Source organism: Podarcis gaigeae, assembly GCF_964106915.1.
Source record: "Podarcis gaigeae genome assembly, chromosome: 3".
NCBI classification, from domain to species: domain Eukaryota; kingdom Metazoa; phylum Chordata; class Lepidosauria; order Squamata; family Lacertidae; genus Podarcis; species Podarcis gaigeae.
Window position 1 is genome coordinate 115893346 of NC_139680.1, and position 22078 is coordinate 115915423.

Sequence of the window (22078 nt, forward strand, 5' to 3'; positions counted from 1 at the left end):
AGGAGAACATCCACCACGACCTGAAGCAGCTCGGGCAGGGAATCCTTGGTGCAGTGGGGAGGTCGGTACACCAAAAGGAATCCTGTACTGCCCCTATTGCCCAACTTCCAGAACATGCACTCGGAAAACTGGGTCTTCCCAATAGGACGCCTGGTGCAAACTAATGACTTCTGTTCTCATCCTGAAGCAAAGTTCTTAACCCGAGGTACTATTTCTGGGTTAGCGGAGTCTGTAACCTGAAGCGTATGTAACCTGAAGTGTATGTAACCAGTAGCCTGAGGTACTGCTGTAGATAGGGGAAATGAGAAATGAGGGTGAAACTACAAACTGAAGTTAGAAAGTCAGGTTGGAGGGATGGAGGGAACTCAATGACTTGAGAGAGTCAAAATATAGGTGATGATAAGAAATGTAAAAACTGTATGGTGGGGTTTTTTAAAAAATAAAAATGCCAGTAAACAGGCTGCTGAGGGAGATTGTTCCACAGTTGAACAGCTCTTAATGTCAAATAGTTTTTCCATATTTTTAGTTGGAATCTCCTTCCTTGTAACTTGAATCAATTGCTTTGAGTCCTACGTTCCAGAGCAGGAGAAAATGAGCTATCACATCTCCTCTCAGTCTCCTCTTTTCCAAGCTGAACAGAATAAAAATTTGCTCATGCCACATTGAATTTATTTTATTGATCAGAAATACATTGGAAATTATTATTATTCCAGGTTTGCAGTTTTCGGGAGCCAATTTGTTCGGCTACTAGGCCATTTGAGATACAGTGGTACCTCTGGTTATATACTTAATTTGTTCCGGAGGTCCGTTCTTAACCTGAAACCGTTCTTAACCTGAGGTACCAATTTAGCTAATGGGGCCTCCTGCTGCCATCGCCATGAGATTTCTGTTCTCATCCTGAGGTAAAGTTCTTAACCCAAGGTACTATTTCCTGGTTAGCAGAGTCTGTAACCCGAAGCGTTTGTAACCTGAGGTGTTTGTAACCCGAGGTACCACTGTGGTTCCAAGCTGAACACATTCCACCTTTTCACCATTATAACATCAAGATCCTTAGTGTCATCATCGTCACAATCGCCCAGTTCAAATAACTGCAGGCGTTCAGCTTCTGAACCCTTAACCGCTATGGGCTCCTCAGTCTCAGTCTCAGCCTGTGATGCATTTTCCTAGGTTTCAATGCCTTTGCCAGAGATTTCCTATCATCTCAACACTGCTGTTTCGCTAAAGGAAGCAGTGCTCAAGGCATCTGCTTTTGCTGGAGTCCAAGCTGAATCAGGCCCCTCCTGGCCCTGAACTGGGCCAGTGGGCCATGATTGTCTAGAAACCGGTAAGGAGTTCTGGTTTTTGTTTTCCTCTTCCCTTCCTGTCCTTTTTTGCTTGTGTTCCATGTTTAGTTTCTTGGTTTTTAAATTGTGCATAAGCCACTCTGGAAGCCTTTTGGCTGGAAAACATAGTGGGGAGAAGCATATAATGGGGGCAATGGATATAAAACAACACACATAACAAAAACAATCATGTTAAGCAAAATGCATCCAAAAAGGTGCACAGGAGGAGGAAAGCACACTGAAACGTTTCTTTCTTGGTAGGTATGGAAACTGCAGTCGAACTGAACAGCCCAACCAAAAGAGGTTGCATCAAACTGCATTATGGCCAAGCTGTTACCCAAAATTCCACTTCCTTTCTATCCAGGCACCATGAAGTTGGGAGCAGCTTCTGTGAGATGAAGGGAAATCTGTTAATTGATATGGAAAGAGAACAGGATGAGAAAGATTGTTCTGCAGATAAATCTTGGAATGGTCTGCAAGATGAATAAATTGCCTAGGATGAGTTAAAAAAAAATGGCCTGGATGGTTCAGATGCTGACAGCTGCAGGAAATACCTGCTTGCAGACACATTGGCAACACTACTGGGGAGATTCCAGAAAATACCATTCTCAGAGAGGACACAAATGACAATCTATTTCTGAAGCTCAGAACAGCTGTAATTCTGATTAGCAGATGTTGAAAGCAAAGAGGAACCTTCAGTAGAATGGAATGAAGGCTGACTCAGTCACCAGTTCTGTGGGTCTGTGGGTGCATTATCTGCAATTTTTTCTTCTTCTTCTTTTTTTCATTATCTGCCCTCTTCTGTCTGCAGACAGATTTTCCAGGTCATGTGGCCAGCATGACTAAGCTGCTTCTGGCAAAACCAGAGCAGCGCACGGAAACGCCATTTACCTTCCTGCTGCAGCAGTACCCATTTATAAACTTGTACTTTGACATGCTTTCGAACTGCTAGGTGGGCAGGAGCTGGGACTGAGCAACGGGAACTCAACCCATCATGACGACCTTCCGGACGGCAAGCCCATGAGGACCGGTAAGATGCCCCCCAAATCAACCATTCTATGTAACATTGATGATGTTGACCGGAACATCAGTCAAATCAGGACTTCCCATGCCTGACAATCCAAATCTGTAAAACTCCACCATGAGGTCACCAGCTGGCCTTGGGTTAGCCATGCTTTCACTCTCAGCCTTGATCTCCCCATCGGTATTATGGGACATAATAATACTGACTTGCTGTTACAGTAGGCTTTCAATATTTATTTATTTACTCATTGCATTTATATCCATGGAGGTCAAGGTGGCTGCTATGGCTCTTCCTAATTTAATCCTCACAACATCCCTGCGAGGCAGATTAGGCTCAGAGTGAGTGACTGGCCCAAGACCACCCTGGGAGCCACATGATGAGGCTAGATTTGAAGGCTGGTCTCCCATTTCCTAGTCTAGGAACTCAGGCTACTACCTTGAATGTGCTCTTCCAATGCTCAAAACAAAATGTCCATGAAATTAATGTTTCTGTTTTGTACAAGAAGTCCTCTCAAATAATGACAATTTACTCCCCTCTCTTTTGCACAGATTTACCTCCATTCTGTAGAGTCTTCGGAGGATATTGCCAGGCCCCAAGGTCTGTGGACTGTCCCTTTGGAGAGAATACATTGCTCTCCTGTGGCCCTAATGCACGCTGCTGTAGGAGTAAGTGATACCCATGAGTTGGTGGTCCCACTCACTTGTGAACGTTCGTTCATTTTCAATCCTGATTTCCTGATCTACACTCTGCATCTTCACTGGCGGAAGCAGAAGCAGGGCTTTTCTTGTGCTAAGGGGAATAGTGGTCAATCACTTTATAAATCAGGACATATTAACCCTATTTTTAGATGTCTAAATTTGGATTCAGTGCTGATGCAGCACTTCTAGGTTCTGCATCTTCTTTTAAGCATTAGGGCCTCAAGGTTTTCATCTGTCCACAGGGAATTTTGATACCGCCAGTGTTCATATGGATTCAAACTGTGCAGGCTGCACTTGCTATGGGCATGAAAACTGACAGTTCTGATCTAACTCTCCAAAATTTTAAGATAGTGCTCAGTAAGTGAAGATGAGTCAGTTGTCTGCTGCTGCTGAAAGAACGCAAGTGTGATTTGGCCACAAAGAGTACCGCTTAATCCTCACCAGACCTCACCTGAAGTGGAAGAATACACCATAAAATACAGTAGAATAGGAGCTAGAAACCTTATGGTCCCAAAGGACCTGAACCAGGGGTGCATCCATCACCAAGGAATACTAGGAAGGCAAAGATGGTGATAGAAATTGCTGTATTTTAGAAATCTTTGAGAAATAAATAGCTTTCTCATCTCCAGCAACTGCAATCTGAGGATGGAGATGAGAAATCATTTCATAGATCCATTCTTGTCTGTGGGCAGTTCTGAACCCAGATTTTAAGAAGGAAAACTGATTTGAGTGTCTCCCAAGGCAATTGAAATTTAAGCCTCTGAAAACTTGTTTTTGTTTTGTTTTTGCAATAGAGAAAAAGACGCAGGAAATGAATGAATGAATGAATGAATGAATGAATGATTGAGCTCCCTCCAAACTCGACCATACTATGTAAGATTGATGATGTTGACCAGCTTTTTAGCAAAGCACGCTTTCACTCTGAGCCTCGATCTCTCCATCAGTATTATGGAACATAATAATACTGACTTGCTGTTACAGAAGGCTTTGAATATTTATTAACTCATTGCATTTATATCCCACCTTTTTCTCCATGGAGCTCAAGGTGCCTTCTGTGGTTCTTGCTAATTTAATCCTCACAACAACCCTGAGAGGCCAAAGGCCACTCTGTGAGCCTCATGATGAGGCTGTATTTGAAGGCTGGTCTCCCATTTCCTGGTCCAGGACCTCAGGCTCTCATACTTGGAAGTGCTCTTCCAATACTCAAAACAAAACATCAGTCAAATGCACAAGGAGTTCTCTCAAATAATGAAAATCGACTTCCCTCTCTTTTGCACAGATGAACCTACATTGTGTACATTCATGGAAGGATTTTGCCAGGCCTCCTGGACTGCGAACTGTACTTTTGGAGAGATTACAAACGTCTCCTGTGGCCCTAATGCACGCTGCTGTAGGAGTAAGTGATACCCATGATTGGTCCCACTCACATGTGAATGTTTGCTCATTTTTAATCCTGATTTCCTGATCTACACTCTACATCTTCACTGGAGGAAGCAGAGCTATATTTTTGCTAAAGGAAATAATCACTGAATAGTTTGTGGATCAGAGTAGCTAATAATACACTCAGGGCATATTAATTCTATTTTTAGAAGTAAAAAGTTGGATTCAGTCTTGATGCAGCACTTCTAGGTTCTGCATCTTCTTTTAAGCAACAAAGATTCCCACTTCATTCTGCACTCACCAGAACTCACCTGAAGTACAAAAATAATGTTGACAGGGGCATCAGTCAAATCAGGACTTCCCATGCCTGACAGTCCAAGTCTGTGAGAATCCACCATGAGCTCACCAGCTGGCCTATGGATAACCACACTTTCACTCTCAGCCTCGATCTCCCCATCAGCATTATGGGACATAGTAATACTGACTTGCTGTTACAGAAGGGCTTTGAATATTTTTTCATTGCATTTATATCCCAGGTTCTTCTCAATGGAGCTCCAAGTGGCTCCTTTGATTCTTCTTAATTTAATCCTCACAACAACCCTGCAAGGCGGATTAGGCTAAGAGTGAGTGACTGGCCCAAGGCCACCGAGGGAGTCTCACGATGAGGCTGGATTTGAAGGCTGGTCTCCCATTTCTTAGTCCAGGACCTCAGGTTCTCATACTTGAAAGTGCTATTCCAATGCTCAAAACAAAACGCCCGTCAAATTAACGTTTCTGTTTTGCACAAGATGTTCTCTCAAATGATGAAAATCTACTTCCTTCTCTTTTCCACAGATGAACCTTCATTGTGTAGATACTTGGGAGGATTTTGCCAGGGCCCAATCACTGCAGAGTGTCCCTTTGGAGAGGTTTCATTGGTCCCCTGTGGCCGTAATGCACGCTGCTGTAGGAGTAAGTGATACCCATGAGTTGGTCCCACTCACCTGTGAATGTTTGCTCATTTTTAATCCTGTTTTCCTGATCTGCACTCTGCATCTTCACTGGCGGAAGCAGAAGCAGGGCTTTGTTTGTGCTAAAGGGAATAGTGGTCAATCACTTTCTAAATCAGGACATATTAACCCTATTTTTAGATGTCTAAATTTGGATTCAGTTTTGATGCAGCACTTCTTGGTTCTGCATCTTCTTTTAAGCTTTAGAGCCTCAAGGTTTTCCTCTGTGCACAGGGAATTTTGATACCACAGATGTTTGTATGGGTGCAAACTGTGCAGGCTGCACTTCCCATGGGCAGTAAAAAATGGCGGCTCTTATCTAAGTTTCCAAAATGTTAAGACAACACTCAGTAAATGAGGATGAACCAGCCGTCTGTTGCTACTGAAACAACACATATGTGATTTGGAAACAAAGAGTCCCACTTCATTCTGTACTCACCAGACCTCAGCTGAAGTACCAAAATACATCACAATATCCAGCAGTAGAACCGGAGCTAGGAACCTCATGGTCCCTAAGGACCGGAACCAGGGGAGGAATTCTTGAATGGCAACAATGGTGATAGTTACAGGTAGGTAGCTGTGTTGCTCTTCCGTAGTAAAAACAAAACGAAAAAATTCCTTTCAGTAGCACCTTAGAGACCAACTAAGTTTGTTATTGGTATGAGCTTTCGTGTGCATGCACACTTCTTCAGATACACACAATGGTGATAGTTCATTCTGCCTCTTAGAAATACTGGAGAAATTAATTGAGAAGCAACTGCAATCTGAGGCTGGAGATGAGAAATAATTTAATAGATCTATGCTAGCCTGTGATGGAGTCCTCAAAGTCAGCAGCTGTCAGCGGCCCATCCTGACATCCAGAATGGGCCAGGAGATGTCGGCATTGATCTTGCAAATTCCACTGACATCTCTTTTGGGGCTGGGCCTGCATGTCCTCTTCCTTTCTGCTACATATTCCTGCATTGCAGGGTGGGCTTAAATGTTCCATTGAGTCCTTCCAACACTATAATTCTTTGATCCCCCCCTCATCTCCTGAAGGTGAGCACTCCGACTCCAGGCTCCTGAAAGTGCAATCGATTACAGATTTCCTTCTTTCTTTTATTCAGGACAATAATCAATGTAAGAGGAAAAGGGGGGTTCTGTGAGGAGGAACTCACCAAACGCTGCCCTCCTGGTCTAACTCTTCCTACTTACTGTGGCTTCAGTGCACAGTGCTGTGCCCTTGAGTGACATCAGTGAGCAGCCCACATCCATAGGTATGAAAGCCTGATTGCTACGCTGATTCTTCTGGATCTTTGCTTGTGGAAGTGGTCCTGATCAATCCATTTGTGAAAGCAGGCAATGAAATAAAAATCAATATGTTAAACGCATATTAACCTGCAAATCTAAAATTGTATTTTTTCATTTTTTAAAAAAAGCATTTATGACTAAATATGACCCACCTCCAGAGGAAGCGCATCATATCTGCCCAACAACAATCGGAGGGTCACAGATCCACTATGCCTAATGTCAAGTCAAGATTGCTTATCCATCAACAGTTCTGATTCAACTGGGACATCCCGGAATTACGGAAGCTATCCCAGTTTCTGATTGGATGTCCCGGTTTTTGTGTTGAGCTCCCTCGCCAGTCAGCTGGCTCTTGTGAGAGCTCAGCACCCAAAGACAAATGTCTTTGGTGAAAATGAGGCAGCTGCGCTTTAGTCCATGGAAGCAGAGGAGGAGGGGAGCTGATGGTGAGGCAGGTCAGGCTGCCCCCCCCCCCTGGACCCATTAGCCATGCTTCCTCTGCCCAATGCTGCCCCCACTGGAGGAGGAGGAGACCACAAGAACAGGGGGCTGAAGATGGGTCTGAGATTTTGTTATCTAACAATCCATCCATGTTCCCTGTGCTAAGGCTTTGTTGTCTGGCAGAAATTCCAGTAAACTGGGCAAGCCTCGGGTGTGTCACAGTTTAGAAACACTGATGTTATGTACTAAGTTGAATAGGATCCAAAATGCAGTAGTCTGATTGGTCCTAGGAGAATAGGATTCAGAATGCAGCAGTCTTATTGGTCCAGAACAATGCAGCAGTATGATTGGTCCGCAGGAGCCACCCAATCCAGCTCCAGGTGGAAGTGAATCCACAACCTGATTGGCCTACAGGAGAATCCCAGAATTAGCCAATCACTTGCGTACATTGTGTAAATAATGTATATAAAGCAGATATTTGGGGGGAACTTTCATTCCTCGATGTTAGGATATTTCCGTTCCACCTTAAAAAGGAAGCAGGCTGTTGTGTGTCACATGCCTGCGTACTTCCTGCTCACAAGGAGTTTCCGTTTTGTATATAGCTTTTGTTTCTGGCTGTTTCCTCGACATCGAAGCAAGCAGTCATGTTTTTCCTTTGTTCTGACCAATGTTGAATAAAGCTGTAAATACGCTTTCCTGGGTGAATCTTCCTTTGTGGAAACTCTGCGAAAAGGGCCTGCACAAGTCCTGGAATGTGTCTGAGGCTCGTGTAGCTAATTGACTGATGCTGTTCTGATGGAAGTCTGGAGATCGTCCAGAGATGACAATGGAGGCCTGCCTGATGAGGCTGCCTGATGCCCCTGACTCCCTGGCAGTATCCCAACACTCACTACTATGAGCTGAATAAAGAGCATGAAATCCACACTCGACTCCCAGTATATTTATTTCAACTGAACAGAACGGAAACCTGGATTCCAGAAACAGCTGAACCAACCAGCCAAATTTACTTCCAGATATTCTGTTAGAATATCCTTACTAAAAATGCAATTATCAATTAAAAACTGAGGATTTGGCATTCAAGAAGGATATTGACCAGAGGAGCAGAGAAGGGCCGACAAATGATCAAGGCTCTGGAGACCGAGCCTTATGTGGAAGATGGCTGAAGGAGCTGGGTATGTTGAGCCTGCAAATGAGGAGACTGAGAGGCGATATGATAGCCATCTCAAGGGCTGTCACATGGAAGAGGGAGCAAGCTTGTTTTCTCCTGCCTTGGAGGGTAGGACTCTAACCAATCGGTTCAAGTTACAAGAAAAGGGATTCTAACTAGATATATGGGGGGCGGGAATTAATGAAAGTTAGATCTGCTCAACAGTGGAATGGTCTCCCTCAGGAGGTTGTGGACGCTCCTTCGCTGGAGGTTATTAAGCAGAGGTTGGGTGGCCATCTGTCAGGGATGCTTTAGTTGAGATTCCTGCATTGCAGGGGGATGGAGTAGATGATCCTCAGGGTCCCTTGCAATTCTCTGATTCTATAATTCTATCACTATATAAAGAAACCTCATTAGGTACTTTGTTTATATTACATACGGCTAGTTGGGTGATATCCTTTGGTATGGTTATACCTAAATATCTAAATATCTATCAGTTCCATATTCTCTGCAAATATGGAACTGATAATTCTTAGCTGAATCAATAAAGTCACCTTTACTTCCAGGAAGCAATTCCGACTTTGCCTAATTTATACAATATCAAGATGTTTGACCAAAATGATCATTTGCATTAATCTTGGAAAAGAAGTCATGGAAAAAGGAAATGAAATTTCCTTTTCCTTTTATACTTATAGAAAATCATTTTAAAATGAGGTGCAGGTGGTATTGAATGCCCAATAAACTGGCCAAGATGTATAAAAATGTCTCAAGTAAATGCTGGAAATGTAAGCAAATAGATGGCTCATTCTTCTTAACGTGGTGGACATGCAAAAAAGCTAAAGGTTGTTTTTTTAAAAATAATTTTTATTGAATGATTTTATGTTACAAAAAACAATACAGCCATACTACCACTAAATATAATTAAGAAATAAAAATTACATACATCGATATTTAGTTTGTTACTTACCGTCTTATTTCCTCCCAAACATTGCTTACAACAACACACATATGTGCAGATACCCACACCCGCACAGAAAATGATAATAATGAAAATACGGTAAATATTTTTTCCCTTTTTATCTTCCAAAATCTTTTCTTCAAGTTTGACTTCCTGTCAAGTCCCTTTGCATATATTTTATCTTACATTTGAATGTACACAAAACAATAAACCTACCTATATAATTTTTCTAATACATTCTGAAAACATAATAAATCCTTAATTGTTATCCACCTCCTTTTAGTTCCTTTATCACTCGAATGCTAGCACAAACTATTATTGTATTTTTGAACATATCTTCTATAACCATCCCATTTTTTTGCAAATTTTTGCTTTGAGTTTCCTCTGAGTTTACTAGTCAATTGAGCCATCTCCACCAATTCCTGTAATTTGATTTGCCAATCTGTTATTTTTGGAGCCTCGTGATCTTTCCATCCCTTGGCCACAAGTATATGAGCCGCTGCGGTTGCATACAAGAATACCTCTCTTAGATTTTTTGGGATCTCTTTATCTATAATACTTAAGAGAAAAGCCTCCGTTTTTTTAGTAAAAGTTATCCCCATCATCTTTTTTAATTAATCGTATATTTCCCCCCCCCCAAAAAAAAACTTGATCTTTTCACACGTTCACCACTTTATCATTGAAGCCTTAACATCCTCATCCATTACTTTGTAGTCTAAAAGAAGTCTATACATTTTTGCGATTATTTTAGTTTTACTATTCAGTAATTCTCTTTCAAATCTTAAAGGCTCCTTTTCAAAACCTATCTGCTTATCCTGTCTGAACATTTCATTCACCTGGAAGTAATCTAGCCAACTAGAAAAGTGATCTTTTATTTTCTCATAACTTATCAATATTAATTGACCCTCCTCCTCCCTTAATATTGTGTTATAAGTTATCCAGTTCTCTTTGATGTTTTTTTTTTTTTTTTAATACTGATTGCTTCTAATCGAGAGTTCCATCTTGGGGTTTTCTGTTCCAAATATCTTTTGTATTTTTCCCACACCTTATATAAAGCATTTCTTATTATATGATTTGAAAAACTCCAGTGCACCTTTATTTTCCCATAATTAAGATAGCCATGCCATCCAAAACGGGTGTCATGGCCTTCTAGATCCAAAATATCCCAATTTTTCAGTAAACACCAATCTTTCAACCAGAGAAGACATGAAGCTTCGTAATATAGCTTCAAATCCGGTAACCCGAAGCCACCTCTTTCTACAGTATCTATTAATATAGATACTGTAGTGGTGTAGTGGTTAAGAGCGGTAGTCTCCTAATCTGGGGAACCGGGTTCGCGTCTCCGCTCCTCCACATGCAGCTGCTGGGTGACCTTGGGCCAGTCACACTTCTGTGAAGTCTCTCAGCCCCACTCACCTCACAGAGTGTTTGTTGTGGGGGAGGAAGGGAAAGGAGACTGTTAGCCGCTTTGAGACTCCTGAAGGGGAGTGAAAGGCGGGATATCAAATCCAAACTCCTCTTCTTCTTCTTCTTCTTCTTCTTCTTCTTCTTCTTCTTCTTCTTCTTCTTCTTCTTCTTCTTATGCTTTACTCTTGGTCTTTTACCCTTCCACAAAAATTTGGAAATTTCTTTTTGCCACTTGTCAATACTGTTGGTCTTTCTTATAATTGGAATCATCTGGAATAAAAAGAGTACCTTCGGTAAGACTATCATTTTAATTACGGAAATACAGCCCAGGAATGATAAATTTAAGCTTGTCCATGTCTCCAACTGTCTTTTGATATCTTTCCAACAATTAATACAATTATCATCATACAAGTTAATATTCTTTGGTGTTATCCCTAATCCTAAATACTTGATTTTGGGGTGGATTTTAATTTGTATTATTTTTTCTAATTCTGCTTTTTCATCTGGTGACAAATTTTTAACTAATAGTTTTGTTTTGTTTAAATTCAGTTTGAACCCTGCAACTTTACCGTAGCCATATATTATTTCCAACGCCTTTGTTAAATTCTGTTTTGGTTGCTCCATAGTTATAATTAGATCGTCAGCAAATGCCCTCATTTTGTAACTTCTATTTCCCAGCACAATCCCTTTTATTTCTTTTTCCTCCCTAATTCCTTTACATAAAACTTCCAAAGTTAATATAAAAATTAAGGGGGGTAGTGGGCAACCTTGTCTGACCCCTTTACTGATTTCACACTCCTGTGATAAATTTCCATTTATTATAATTTTAGCTTTTTGTTTTGAATATATTGCTTCAATTGCTTTTATATAAAGATAAAGGGACCCCTGACCATTAGGTCCAGTCATGACTGACTCTAGGGTTGTGGCGCTCATCTTGCTTTACTGGCCGAGGGAGCCGGCGTAAAGCTTCTGGGTCATGTGGCCAGCATGACTAAGCCGCTTCTGGCGAACCAGAGCAGCGCATGGAAACGCCGTATACCTTCCCGCTGGAGCGGTATCTATTTATCTACTTGCACTGTGTGCTTTCGAACTGCTAGGTTGGCAGGAGCCCTTTTATATACTGCATACCAAAATCCATATGGTATAATAGACCTTTCATAAATTTCCAGGAGACCCTATCGAAAGCTTTTTCAGCATCTATGGCCATCAAGACTGCCTTCTTTTCTATTCTTAAGTCTAAATACTCTAATAAGTTTATAATGTTTCTAGTGTTGCTATAAATGTGCCTGCCGGGCAAAAAGCCAGCTTGGTCATTGTGTATAATCATCTGGAAGACTTTTTTTGATCTTTTGGCTAAAATATTTGCATATAATTTATAATCATTATTTAGGAGTGTGATAGGCCTATAGTTGTTAATAAGTAGATTGTCCATTCCCTGTTTTGGAATTAATGCAATAAGGCTGTCTTTCCATGGGTTTTGGGGAAACAATATATAATGAAATGAAGAAAATGTTGAAATGGGCTATTCCCAAAAAGCATGAAAGCATTTATGTACAGTAGCTAGAATATCATATGGACAGAAATTGAGAGATCACAATGATGAATGTTTCTAAAGAATGGAGGCCTTTGTGGATTTAAAAAAGGAAACTGTAGTCAGATGAAATTGTGGGCAGGATAAAAGCCGTGGAGCAGAAATGATAAAATAACTTTAGTACAGAAACGTTTTGTAATAGATAAAGATATAATGCAGTAGAAAAGGTTTGCGTAGAAACTATTTGATAGGAATATCATTGTGAAAATGTTTGGGGGAAAATAATAAAGAACTATAAGACACATAAGAGAGAATGGTCTACACGGACACACAACTGTTCTTCAGGGCTTCTGGAGGGGGAAATACCTGGCACTCAAGCTGAGACCTTCTGTATTCGGAGCAGATGCTCCCCCATCTGAGCTGGAGCTGCTCTCTTAGCTGCAACAACGTAGAAGTGGATGAAAAGCAGAGCAAAGCTCAGGTAAAGGAACCTCATGGCTGCAGTTTCCTCTGAGATCTCTGCCAAAGGGAAGGCACTCTAAGGCAGAAGGAAGAGGAGTTTGGATGGAACAAGGAGGTTCTCTCTACTTAGAGTGTTGCCGTGCCAAAAAGATGCTGAAACACACATTTGTGCATCTGAGTGGGAAATGCTGCAAGCAGGTATTTCCAGCAATTGTCAGCATTTATTCATCTTGGAGAACTTCCTAGGATTTACCTGAAGAATATCCTTTCTCAAACAATCACAACGTGTGCTGTACTTTGGGTGTGGTTTTTCCCATTCCATATCAATTAACAGATTTCCCATCATCTCACGGAATCAGCTGCCACGTTCACGGTTTCTGGATGGAAAGGAAGCGGAGTGTTGTTGAGGAGATTTGCTTTAATGCAGTCTGATGCAAGCGCAATTGCAGTACAGTGGTACTTTGGTTCTCAAACTTAATTCGTTCCGGAAGTCCATTACAAAACCAAGGCGCGCTTTTCCATAGAAAGTAATGCAAAATGGTTTAATCCATTCCAAACTTCTAAAAACAACCCCTAAAACAGCAATTTAACGTGAATTTTACCATCTAAAGCGACCATTGATCCATAAAGTGAAAGCAATAAACAATCTACTTCAGTCACACAATCAGTCAATCAGTAGCTGAACTTGGTTACACACAATCACAAAAACAAAACATAAAGAACCGCAAAAACCAAGACACAAAATAAATAGCAAAAACAGCCAGACCTCAGCGTAACACTCCAAATGGAAGTGCGGCACTCAAATCGGAAGCATAACCATCAAAACAGAAGTGTTGCACTCAAAACGGAAGTGTGGCAGTCAAAACGGAAGTATAACACTCAAAAAGAAGCACCTTTGGCTTCTGAAAAAAGGTTTGCAAACCGAACCCCTTACTTCCAGGTTTGCAGCGTTTGGGTTCCAAGTTGTTTGAGTACAAAGGCATTTTGGAACCAAGGTACCACTGTACCTACAAAGAAAGAATCTTTTCCATTGGCTTTTCTTCTGGTCTGCAGTTTTGGATTCCTTTTTGCTTAATATGGTTGCTTCTGTGATGCTTGTATTTTTATGTGCTCCTCCCCTATTTTGTGACACCTCCCCCCAAAAAAAACCACACCCTACAATTTTGTTTTAAATATTTTTATTAAGGATTTTCTTGTTTTACAGAAGTGTAGTGCCTCGTATTTTTTTTTTCTTCTTCTTCTTCCATGTAACGTTTTTACAAATCCGTTTCATTTGTTGAGGCATTAGGGGGAGAAGAAAACAGAAAGAAAAAAGAAAGGGGGGGAGAGGGAGGATGGATGGGGTGGGGTCGGGTGGCGGTGTTTCTATTAGGTTTAATGTTTGTAGAGTTTGGTGTCAGCGTTGCTTGTGTTGTTCACTTGTGTTCCTTTGGTGGTGAGAGAGGTTGGGGTTGGCTTAGGGTGTGATTGTTTGCTTGTGATTGGCTGTGGTGATCTTTGTTTTCATGTGTGAGTGAGGTGGGTGGGTGTTTTGGATCAGGTTAGCCATATTGATTTGTATGCTGTTGGTGGATTATTGTCATTGTCCTGTTGGGCTGTCTATGTGATAAAGGGGAGCCATACCGGGGTGAAGGCGTCTTCTTCTGTTTGTCCCCGTGTCAGTTTCAGTTTATTAGTTAATTTTTCTAGTAGGGCTGTTTCCCATACTATTTGGTACCATTGGTCCATGCTTACTCCTGACAGGTCTCTCCAGTGTCTGGTTATGATGTTTCTGGTTGCTGAGAGCAGGTGGGTTATAAGTTCTTTGTGGTGTAAATGGGCATTGTTGTCTTGGAAGATGTTTAGTAGGGCCAATTCTGGGGTGATGTCTATTACTCGCTTAGTTATTTTACATATTTCTTGTATGGCTGTTGTCCAGAATAGTTGAATTTTGGGACACTCCCACCACATGTGGAGGTATGTGCCTGAGGAGGTGCACCCTCTCCAGCATTTTGGTGAGGTTCCTGGGTGTATTAGCACTAGTTTCCTTGGTGTTAGGTACCACCTGTAGGTGAGTTTCAGTGTGAGTTCTTTTCTTTTTGTTGATATGGATTTAAAGGGGGGTTTAGACCACATTCTGGTCCATTGAGTGGGGTTAATCTCATAGCCTATGTCATTCTCCCATTGTTTTTTTATTGTGTCTAGGGGATTTGCGGGATTTTGGAGTAGTATTTTGTATATTGCGGATACCGTCCCTTTACCATTTCCCTTTGTTGTTAGGAGGAGGTTTTCGAAGGTTGTCAGGGGCCTAGTTGCTGCTGATTTTACTGTTGGGTTGTTTAAGAAGGCATGTAGTTGGTGTTGTGTTAACCAGGTCATTTGGGTGTCTTCTAGTTTGTCTTGTATTTCGTGGTTTTGTTCCATCATTCACAATAAATAAACACAAACAATAACAACAGATGTAAAATAAAAATAAAAATGCAGAAATGAGAAAGTGGCCCAAGTATCTACAGTGGTACCTGGGGTTACATACGCTTCAGGTTACATAAGCTTCATGTTATAGACTCCGCAAACCTAGAAATAGTACCTCAGGTTAAGAACTTTGCTTCAGGATGAGAACAGAAATTGTGCTTTAGCGGCACGGCGGCAGCAGGAGGCCCCATTAGCTAAAGTGGTGCTTCAGGTTAAGAACAGTTTCAGGTTAAGAATGGACCTCCGGAACGATTTAAGTACTTAACCCGAGGTACCACTGTATTTTCTTAGTTAGTCAACAAAATCAGAAGATGCAACAAGACACCTGTTAGTAGAAACCTTATTTATTAATAAATTATTAAATTGTTTATATAATTTATACCCTGTTTTTCAGGGGGGAAAGGCTCACCAAGTGGTGTATGTGCAATCTCTTTTTAAAAAAAAATGGCACACAAGGAGGAAAGAACAGGGAGGGAAGAGGGAAACAAAAGGCAACTCAGGCATTTTCAGTTCAATGGGGGGGGAACCATTTGAAGCATCTGTTGTGTTGAGCTATTTCAATTGCTTTTGCTTGATTTGCACATTGCAAACAGCTGAAAGTCCTTAAATCTTGAGAGTAAACCTGATTTGCAATGGGGTTTAATAATGTGGACTGCAACAGTTTAATTAATACTAGAAGCATATATACCTGATGTACTTCCAGGCATTGTGACTCTTTCAGTACAAGAACAGCAGGGGCTAAAACAGATTGCAATGGCAACTCCTCCTGCTAATTCGTTTACATAAAACTTCCAAAGTTAATATAAAAATTAAGGGGGGTAGTGGGCAACCTTGTCTGACCCCTTTACTGATTTCACACTCCTGTGATAAATTTCCATTTATTATAATTTTAGCTTTTCGTTTTGAATATAGTGCTTCAATCGCTTTTATATAAAGATAAAGGGACCCCTGACCATTAGGTCCAGTCATGACTGACTCTGGGGTTGCGGCACTTATCTCGCTTTACTGGCCGAGGGAGCCGGCGTAAAGCTTCTGGGTCATGTGGCCAGCATGACTAAGCCGCTTCTGGCGAACCAGAGCAGCGCATGGAAACGCCGTATACCTTCCCGCTGGAGTGGTACCTATTTATCTACTTGCACTGTGTGCTTTCGAACTGCTAGGTTGGCAGGAGCCCTTTTATATACTGCATACCAAAATCCATATGGTATGATAGAGCTTTCATAAATTTCCAGGAGACCCTATCGAAAGCTTTTTCAGCACCTATGGCCATCAAGACTGCCTTCTTTTCTATTCTTAAGTCTAAATACTCTAATAAGTTTATAATGTTTCTAGTGTTGCTATAAATGTGCCTGCCGGGCAAAAAGCCAGCTTGGTCATTGTGTATAATCATCTGGAAGACTTTTTTTGATATTTTGGTTAAAATATTTGCATATACCACTAGGCGGCGCATCGGAAGATGGCTGACAATAATATCTCTCCGACCCACATGAGGTAATTTGGAGGCTATGATGGGGGTAATTAGCCTCCTTAACCCCCCCCCGGGGGACGGCCCTTGCCTGCTGTGCCCTATACCACCCCCGAATTTGTGGGGGTGGGGGCACTAGGCACAAAGCACTCCTGTGGGATTCCGGCACTCCTGGACGCCGTCCCTGATTCGTGCCGCTAGTTGCAAGAATCTTCAAAAGAAACAATTTGGACGAGATAAATTGCACATGCTTCAAGGAAGAAGGGGGAGTAAAGACTGCTGACCGAAGATAACAAGACAAGAGTAAAATATGAGAAGATAGGTCACGGTACGACAAATGACTGAGGGGGGAGGGGGAAAAACCTGCCTTCCCTTTTTTTATGTGATTTAACAAGAATCCCCTCCCCTAATGAGTCAGAAATTAAGGACCTAAGCTGTGGATTTAAGGCTGTGTGGAGATAAACTTTCGAACCAAAGCAATATTTCAAGATGAAGCTGGAAAGCTAAGAGTTTTGGACTGACGCAGTTAAAAATGCCATCACCATTTTGGGAGGCATTGTTGGAGCTCTTGGGTCTGGGAGGAGAAAGAGAGAAATAGAGTTGTTTACATATCGTGGATCAACTCCTTGGTGGGACTTAAGAGCGACAAATGCCAAATTTATGATGGAAAGAGCGATGTTATCTACGAAGGAGATATATGGAAACCATCTGGACTTAGTAGAGGAACGGGAAATCCACACAGGATTATTATACTTGCTTATCGGCTTAAGGAGACTAACAGAAGAGATCGTAAAGGAAAAAGAGAAATTATATGAACAAGATATGATGTGGAAACACCAAGATAAGACTGGATAGAATTATGAACTTTGTCTGGACTGATTGGGACTGATTTGGACATTAACGCAGTAATAAGAAGATGATCTGAATCCCCCTTTGGATCTTGAAGTATGGGTTCCCCCAACAAAATTTTAAAAATTGCCTTTGTCGTTTGGAATTTATGCGATGTGATTTAATTTGATGTGATTGGCCAGTTAATAAAAATTATTTTTTATAAAAAAATTTGCATATAATTTATAATCATTATTTAGGAGTGTGATAGGCATATAGTTGTTAAATAATAATAATAATAATAATAATAATAATAATAATAATAATAATAATTTATTTATAGCCCGCCCATCTGGCTGGGCCTCCCCAGCCACTCTGGGCGGCTTCCATAGAAACCAAAAATACAGTAAAATATCACACATTAAAAACTTCCCTGAACAGGGCTGCCTTAAGATGTCTTCTGAATGTCAGGTAGTTGTTTATCGCTTTGACATCTGCTGGAAGGGCGTTCCACAGGGCGGGCGCCACTACCGAGAAGGCCCTCTGCCTGGTTCCCTGTAGCTTTGCTTCTCGCAATGTGGGAACCCCCAGAAGGCCCTCGGCGCTGGACCTCAGCGTCCAGGCAGAACGATGGGGGTGGAGACGCTCCTTCAGGTATACTGGACCGAGGCCGTTTAGGGCTTTAAAGGTCAGCACCAACACTTTGATTTGTGCTCAGAAACATACTGGGAGCCAATGTAGGTCTTTCAAGACCGGTGTTATATGGTCTCGGCGGCCACCCGCAGTCACCAGTCTAGCTGCCACATTCTGGATTAGTTGTAGTTTCCGAGTCACCTTCAAAGGTAGCCCCACGTAGAGTGCATTGCAGTAGTCCAAGCGGGAGATAACCACAGCATGCACCACTCTGGCGAGACAGTCCGCAGGCAGATAGGGTTTCAGCCTATGTACCAGATGGAGCTGGTAAACAGCTGCCCTGGACACAGATTTGACCTGTGCCTCCATGGACAGCTGTGAGTCCAAAATGACTCCCAGGCTGCACACCTGGTCCTTCAGGGGCACAGTTACCCCATTCAGGACCAGGGAATCCTACACACCTGCCCGCCTCCTGTCCCCCCAAAACAGTACTTCTGTCTTGTCAGGATTCAATCTCAATCTGTTAGCCACCATCCATTCTCCAACTGCCTCCAGACACTCACACAGGACCTTCACCGCCTTCACTGGTTCTGATTTTAAAGAGAGGTAGAGCTGGGTATCATCCGCATACTGGTGAACACGCAGCTCAAACCCCCTGATGATCTCTCCCAGCGGCTGCATGTAAATGTTGAAAAGCATGGGGGAGAGGACAGAACCCTGAGGCACCCCACAAGTGAGAGCCCAGGGGTCTGAACACTCATCCCCCCCCCCCCACTTTCTGAACACGGCCCAGGAGGAAGGAGCGGAGCCACTGTATGACAGTGCCCCCAGCTCCCAGCCCCTCAAAATGGTCCAGAAGGATGTTATGGTTGATGGTATCAAACGCTGGTGAGAGACCAGCAGAACTAGGAAATAGCTCTCACCTTTGTCCCTAGCCCGCCGGAGATCATCAACCAGTGCGACCAAGGCAGTTTCAGTCCCATGATGAGGCCTGAATCCTGACTGGAAGGGATCCAAATGGTCCGCTTCTTCCAGGCGTGCCTGGAGTTGTTCAGCAACCGCTCGCTCAATCACCTTGTCCAAGAATGGAAGATTTGAGACTGGACGGTAGTTGGCCATCGTGGCCGCATCTAAAAATGTTTTTTTAAGAAGCGGTTTAATAACCGCCTCTTTCAGCAGGTCTGGGAAGGTTCCCTCACGGAGGGAAACATTCACCACCCCACTAAGCCCATCGCCCAGTCCTTCCCGGCTAGCTTTTATAAGCCAGGATGGGCAAGGATCCAGGAGACAGGTGGTTGGTTTCACTCGTCCAAGCAGCCTGTCCACATCCTCGGAGGTAACAGATTGGAATTGATCCCACTCAACTTGACTAGACAAAACTCTAGCACTCTCCCACCCCGGCCCTGCTCCCACGGCAGAGTCTACCTCTTCCCGAATCTGAGTGATTTTATCTGCAAAAAACTTTGCAAAATCATTGCAGGAGAACATGTGGCCCGTACTGGGCCCTGATGTTGCAGGTGGTTCCACTAAATTGTGAACCACCTGAAAAAGTCTCCGGCTGCTGTTTTCTGCAGATGCAATAGAGGCGGTGAAGAAATTCTTCTTCGCCGTCGCTATCGCCACTTGGTAGGCTTGACGTTGAGCTCTAACCTGTGTCCGGTCAGATTCGGAATGAGTTATCCGCCACCGGCGCTCTAGCCGTCTCAACGATTGTTTCATTGCCCTCACATCCATGGAAAACCACGGGGCTGTCCGGGCTCCATGCAATCGGAGAAGGCGCTTCGGAGCCAAACAGTCAATAGCCTTGATTAACTCCACATTCCAGCGGGCCACCAGGGAATCAGCTGAAAGGCCATCAACATGGGATAAAGCATCCCCTACCACTCTCTGGAAACCATTTGGATCCATTAAGTGGCGGGGGCGGACCATCCGAATTCGTCCCACCTCCCTGCAGAGGGGATGGGTCACAGAGAAGTCCAGTTGCACCAGGAAGCGATCTGACCATGGCACTTCTTTCATTTTGCTTTTACTTAGTGTCAGATCATCAACATCCATAGAGGTAAACACCAGGTCCAAGGCATGTCCACGGCTATGGGTTGGGCCAGACTTATTCAGGGACAGCCCCATGGAGGCCATGCTTTCCACGAAGTCCCGAGCGGCCCCTTGTAAGGTCGTGTCGGCATGGATGTTAAAATCCCCTAGGATGACCAAGCTAGGTGTCTCCAGGAGAACATCTGCCACGACCTGAAGCAGCTCGGGCAGGGAATCTTTGGTCCAGCGGGGAGGTCGGTACACCAAAAGGAATCCTGTACTGCCCCTATTGCCCAACTTCCAGAACATGCACCCGGAAAACTGGGTCTTCCCAATAGGACGCCTGGTGCAAACTAATGACTTCTGTTCTCATCCTGAAGCAAAGTTCTTAACCCGAGGTACTATTTCTGGGTTAGCGGAGTCTGTAACCTGAAGCGTATGTAACCAGTAGCCTGAGGTACTGCTGTAGATAGGGGAAATGAGAAATGCGGGTGAAACTACAAACTGAAGTTAGAAAGTCAGGTTGGAGGGATGGAGGGAACTCAATGACTTGAGAGAGTCAAAATATAGGTGATGATAAGAAATGTAAAAACTGTATGGTGGGGTTTTTTAAAAATAAAAATGCCAGTAAATATTATACATAAAAATAAAAACCTCCAAGTCCACAGGCTGCTGAGGGAGATTGTTCCACAGTTGAATAGCTCTTAATGTCAAATAGTTTTTCCATATTTTTAGTTGGAATCTCCTTCCTTGTAACTTGAGTCAATTGCTTTGAGTCCTACGTTCCAGAGCAGGAGAAAATGAGCTATCTCCTCTCACTCTCCTCTTTTCTAAGCTGAACAGAATAAAAATTTGCTCATGCCACATTGAATTTATTTTATTGATCAGAAATACATTGGAAATTATTATTATTCCAGGTTTGCAGTTTTCGGGAACCAATTTGTTCGGCCGCTAGGCCATTCGAGATACAGTGGTACCTCTGGTTATATACTTAATTTGTTCTGGAGGTCCGTTCTTAACCTGAAAAAGTTCTTAACCTGAGGTACCAATTTAGCTAATGGGGCCTCCTGCTGCCACCGCCATAAGAACACAACTACTTTATAATATGATCATGGACCCCCCCCAAAAAAAATATAAAACAATGCAGCTGCATAAGAACCTGAATCAGGTCCAACATAGAATTATTAAAGAGCCTTTACCATATGTACCTTAAATATGTATAGAAACTCAATGAGAGGCCTGAGCTTGCTTTTGCTAGGTAATCTCACTTATATGAAGTCCAATTTGTGACAAACAAGCTCTCATCTCATCAACGCAAAGGAGCCTTTCTCTTTTCTGATTTTGATGCTATACTACACTGAAATATCTAAATGTTTCTTTCCCTTTACTTGAATCTCACAGCCACACAACCCATTCAAAGGGGGGCAGAATCTGTTGCTCACCTTGTGATCTACTGCAAGTGAAAGGTGGCAGGGGAAAGGTGAGTGTATCTGGTGGGAAGAGAGAGCCTGCTTTGGAGCTCAGAAACCAGCCTCAAACATTTCTACAGTTCAGGCCTTACAGAGTGCAAGAACTTGAAAGGGTCAAACCTGAATCTTACTCCCTTTTGGGCCTCCCTGATCCAGAGCCAGATTATTGGTCCAACGCACCCTCAAGGATCTAGATCAAACAGGAATCCAGGCATGTTGTTTAACTGCTTCAGGTGCTTAAACCTGTCCTCTAAGTGAGTGTTGCAGCCTCTCCATTTGCAGCAACCCCAAACAGCCAGTGCAAGAGAAAAATCCTGCCACATCTTCCAGTCCCTAAAACCCACTGCTCCACACACCCATCAGAAGAAAAGAGCCATGCAGTTCTGCAGCAACCATCTTAGATGATCCTTTGATGCAAGCAGTGCAGGAAAGATGGAGCTCCTAATGGACCACTCTAGCAGACAGCCTCTTGGGGAGAGATAGGAAGCAGGGCACAAGGCATCTGCTTTTGCTGGAGTCCAAGCTGAATCAGGCACCTCCTGGCCCTGAACTGGG

At 42.8% G+C, this 22078-nt stretch overlaps 1 protein-coding gene and 1 long non-coding RNA gene across 3 annotated transcripts in view; one reads left to right on the plus strand and one right to left on the minus strand.

Moving 5' to 3' along the window:
- The window catches only part of LOC310842182, a 245512-nt gene that overhangs the window by 72401 nt on the left and 151033 nt on the right, over positions 1 to 22078 (minus strand). The gene's annotated exons all lie outside the window — the stretch shown is intronic.
- LOC310841165 (uncharacterized protein) overlaps positions 1 to 22078 on the plus strand; it is a gene marked incomplete at its 5' end in the record, with an annotated part of 115414 nt that overhangs the window by 1129 nt on the left and 92207 nt on the right. The window contains 3 exons of the mRNA XM_083731752.1: positions 2275 to 2352; positions 2895 to 3011; positions 4324 to 4440. Of these exons, the coding sequence (XP_083587878.1) occupies positions 2275 to 2352; positions 2895 to 3011; positions 4324 to 4440 (312 nt within the window). The remainder of the gene's footprint in view (positions 1 to 2274; positions 2353 to 2894; positions 3012 to 4323; positions 4441 to 22078) is intronic.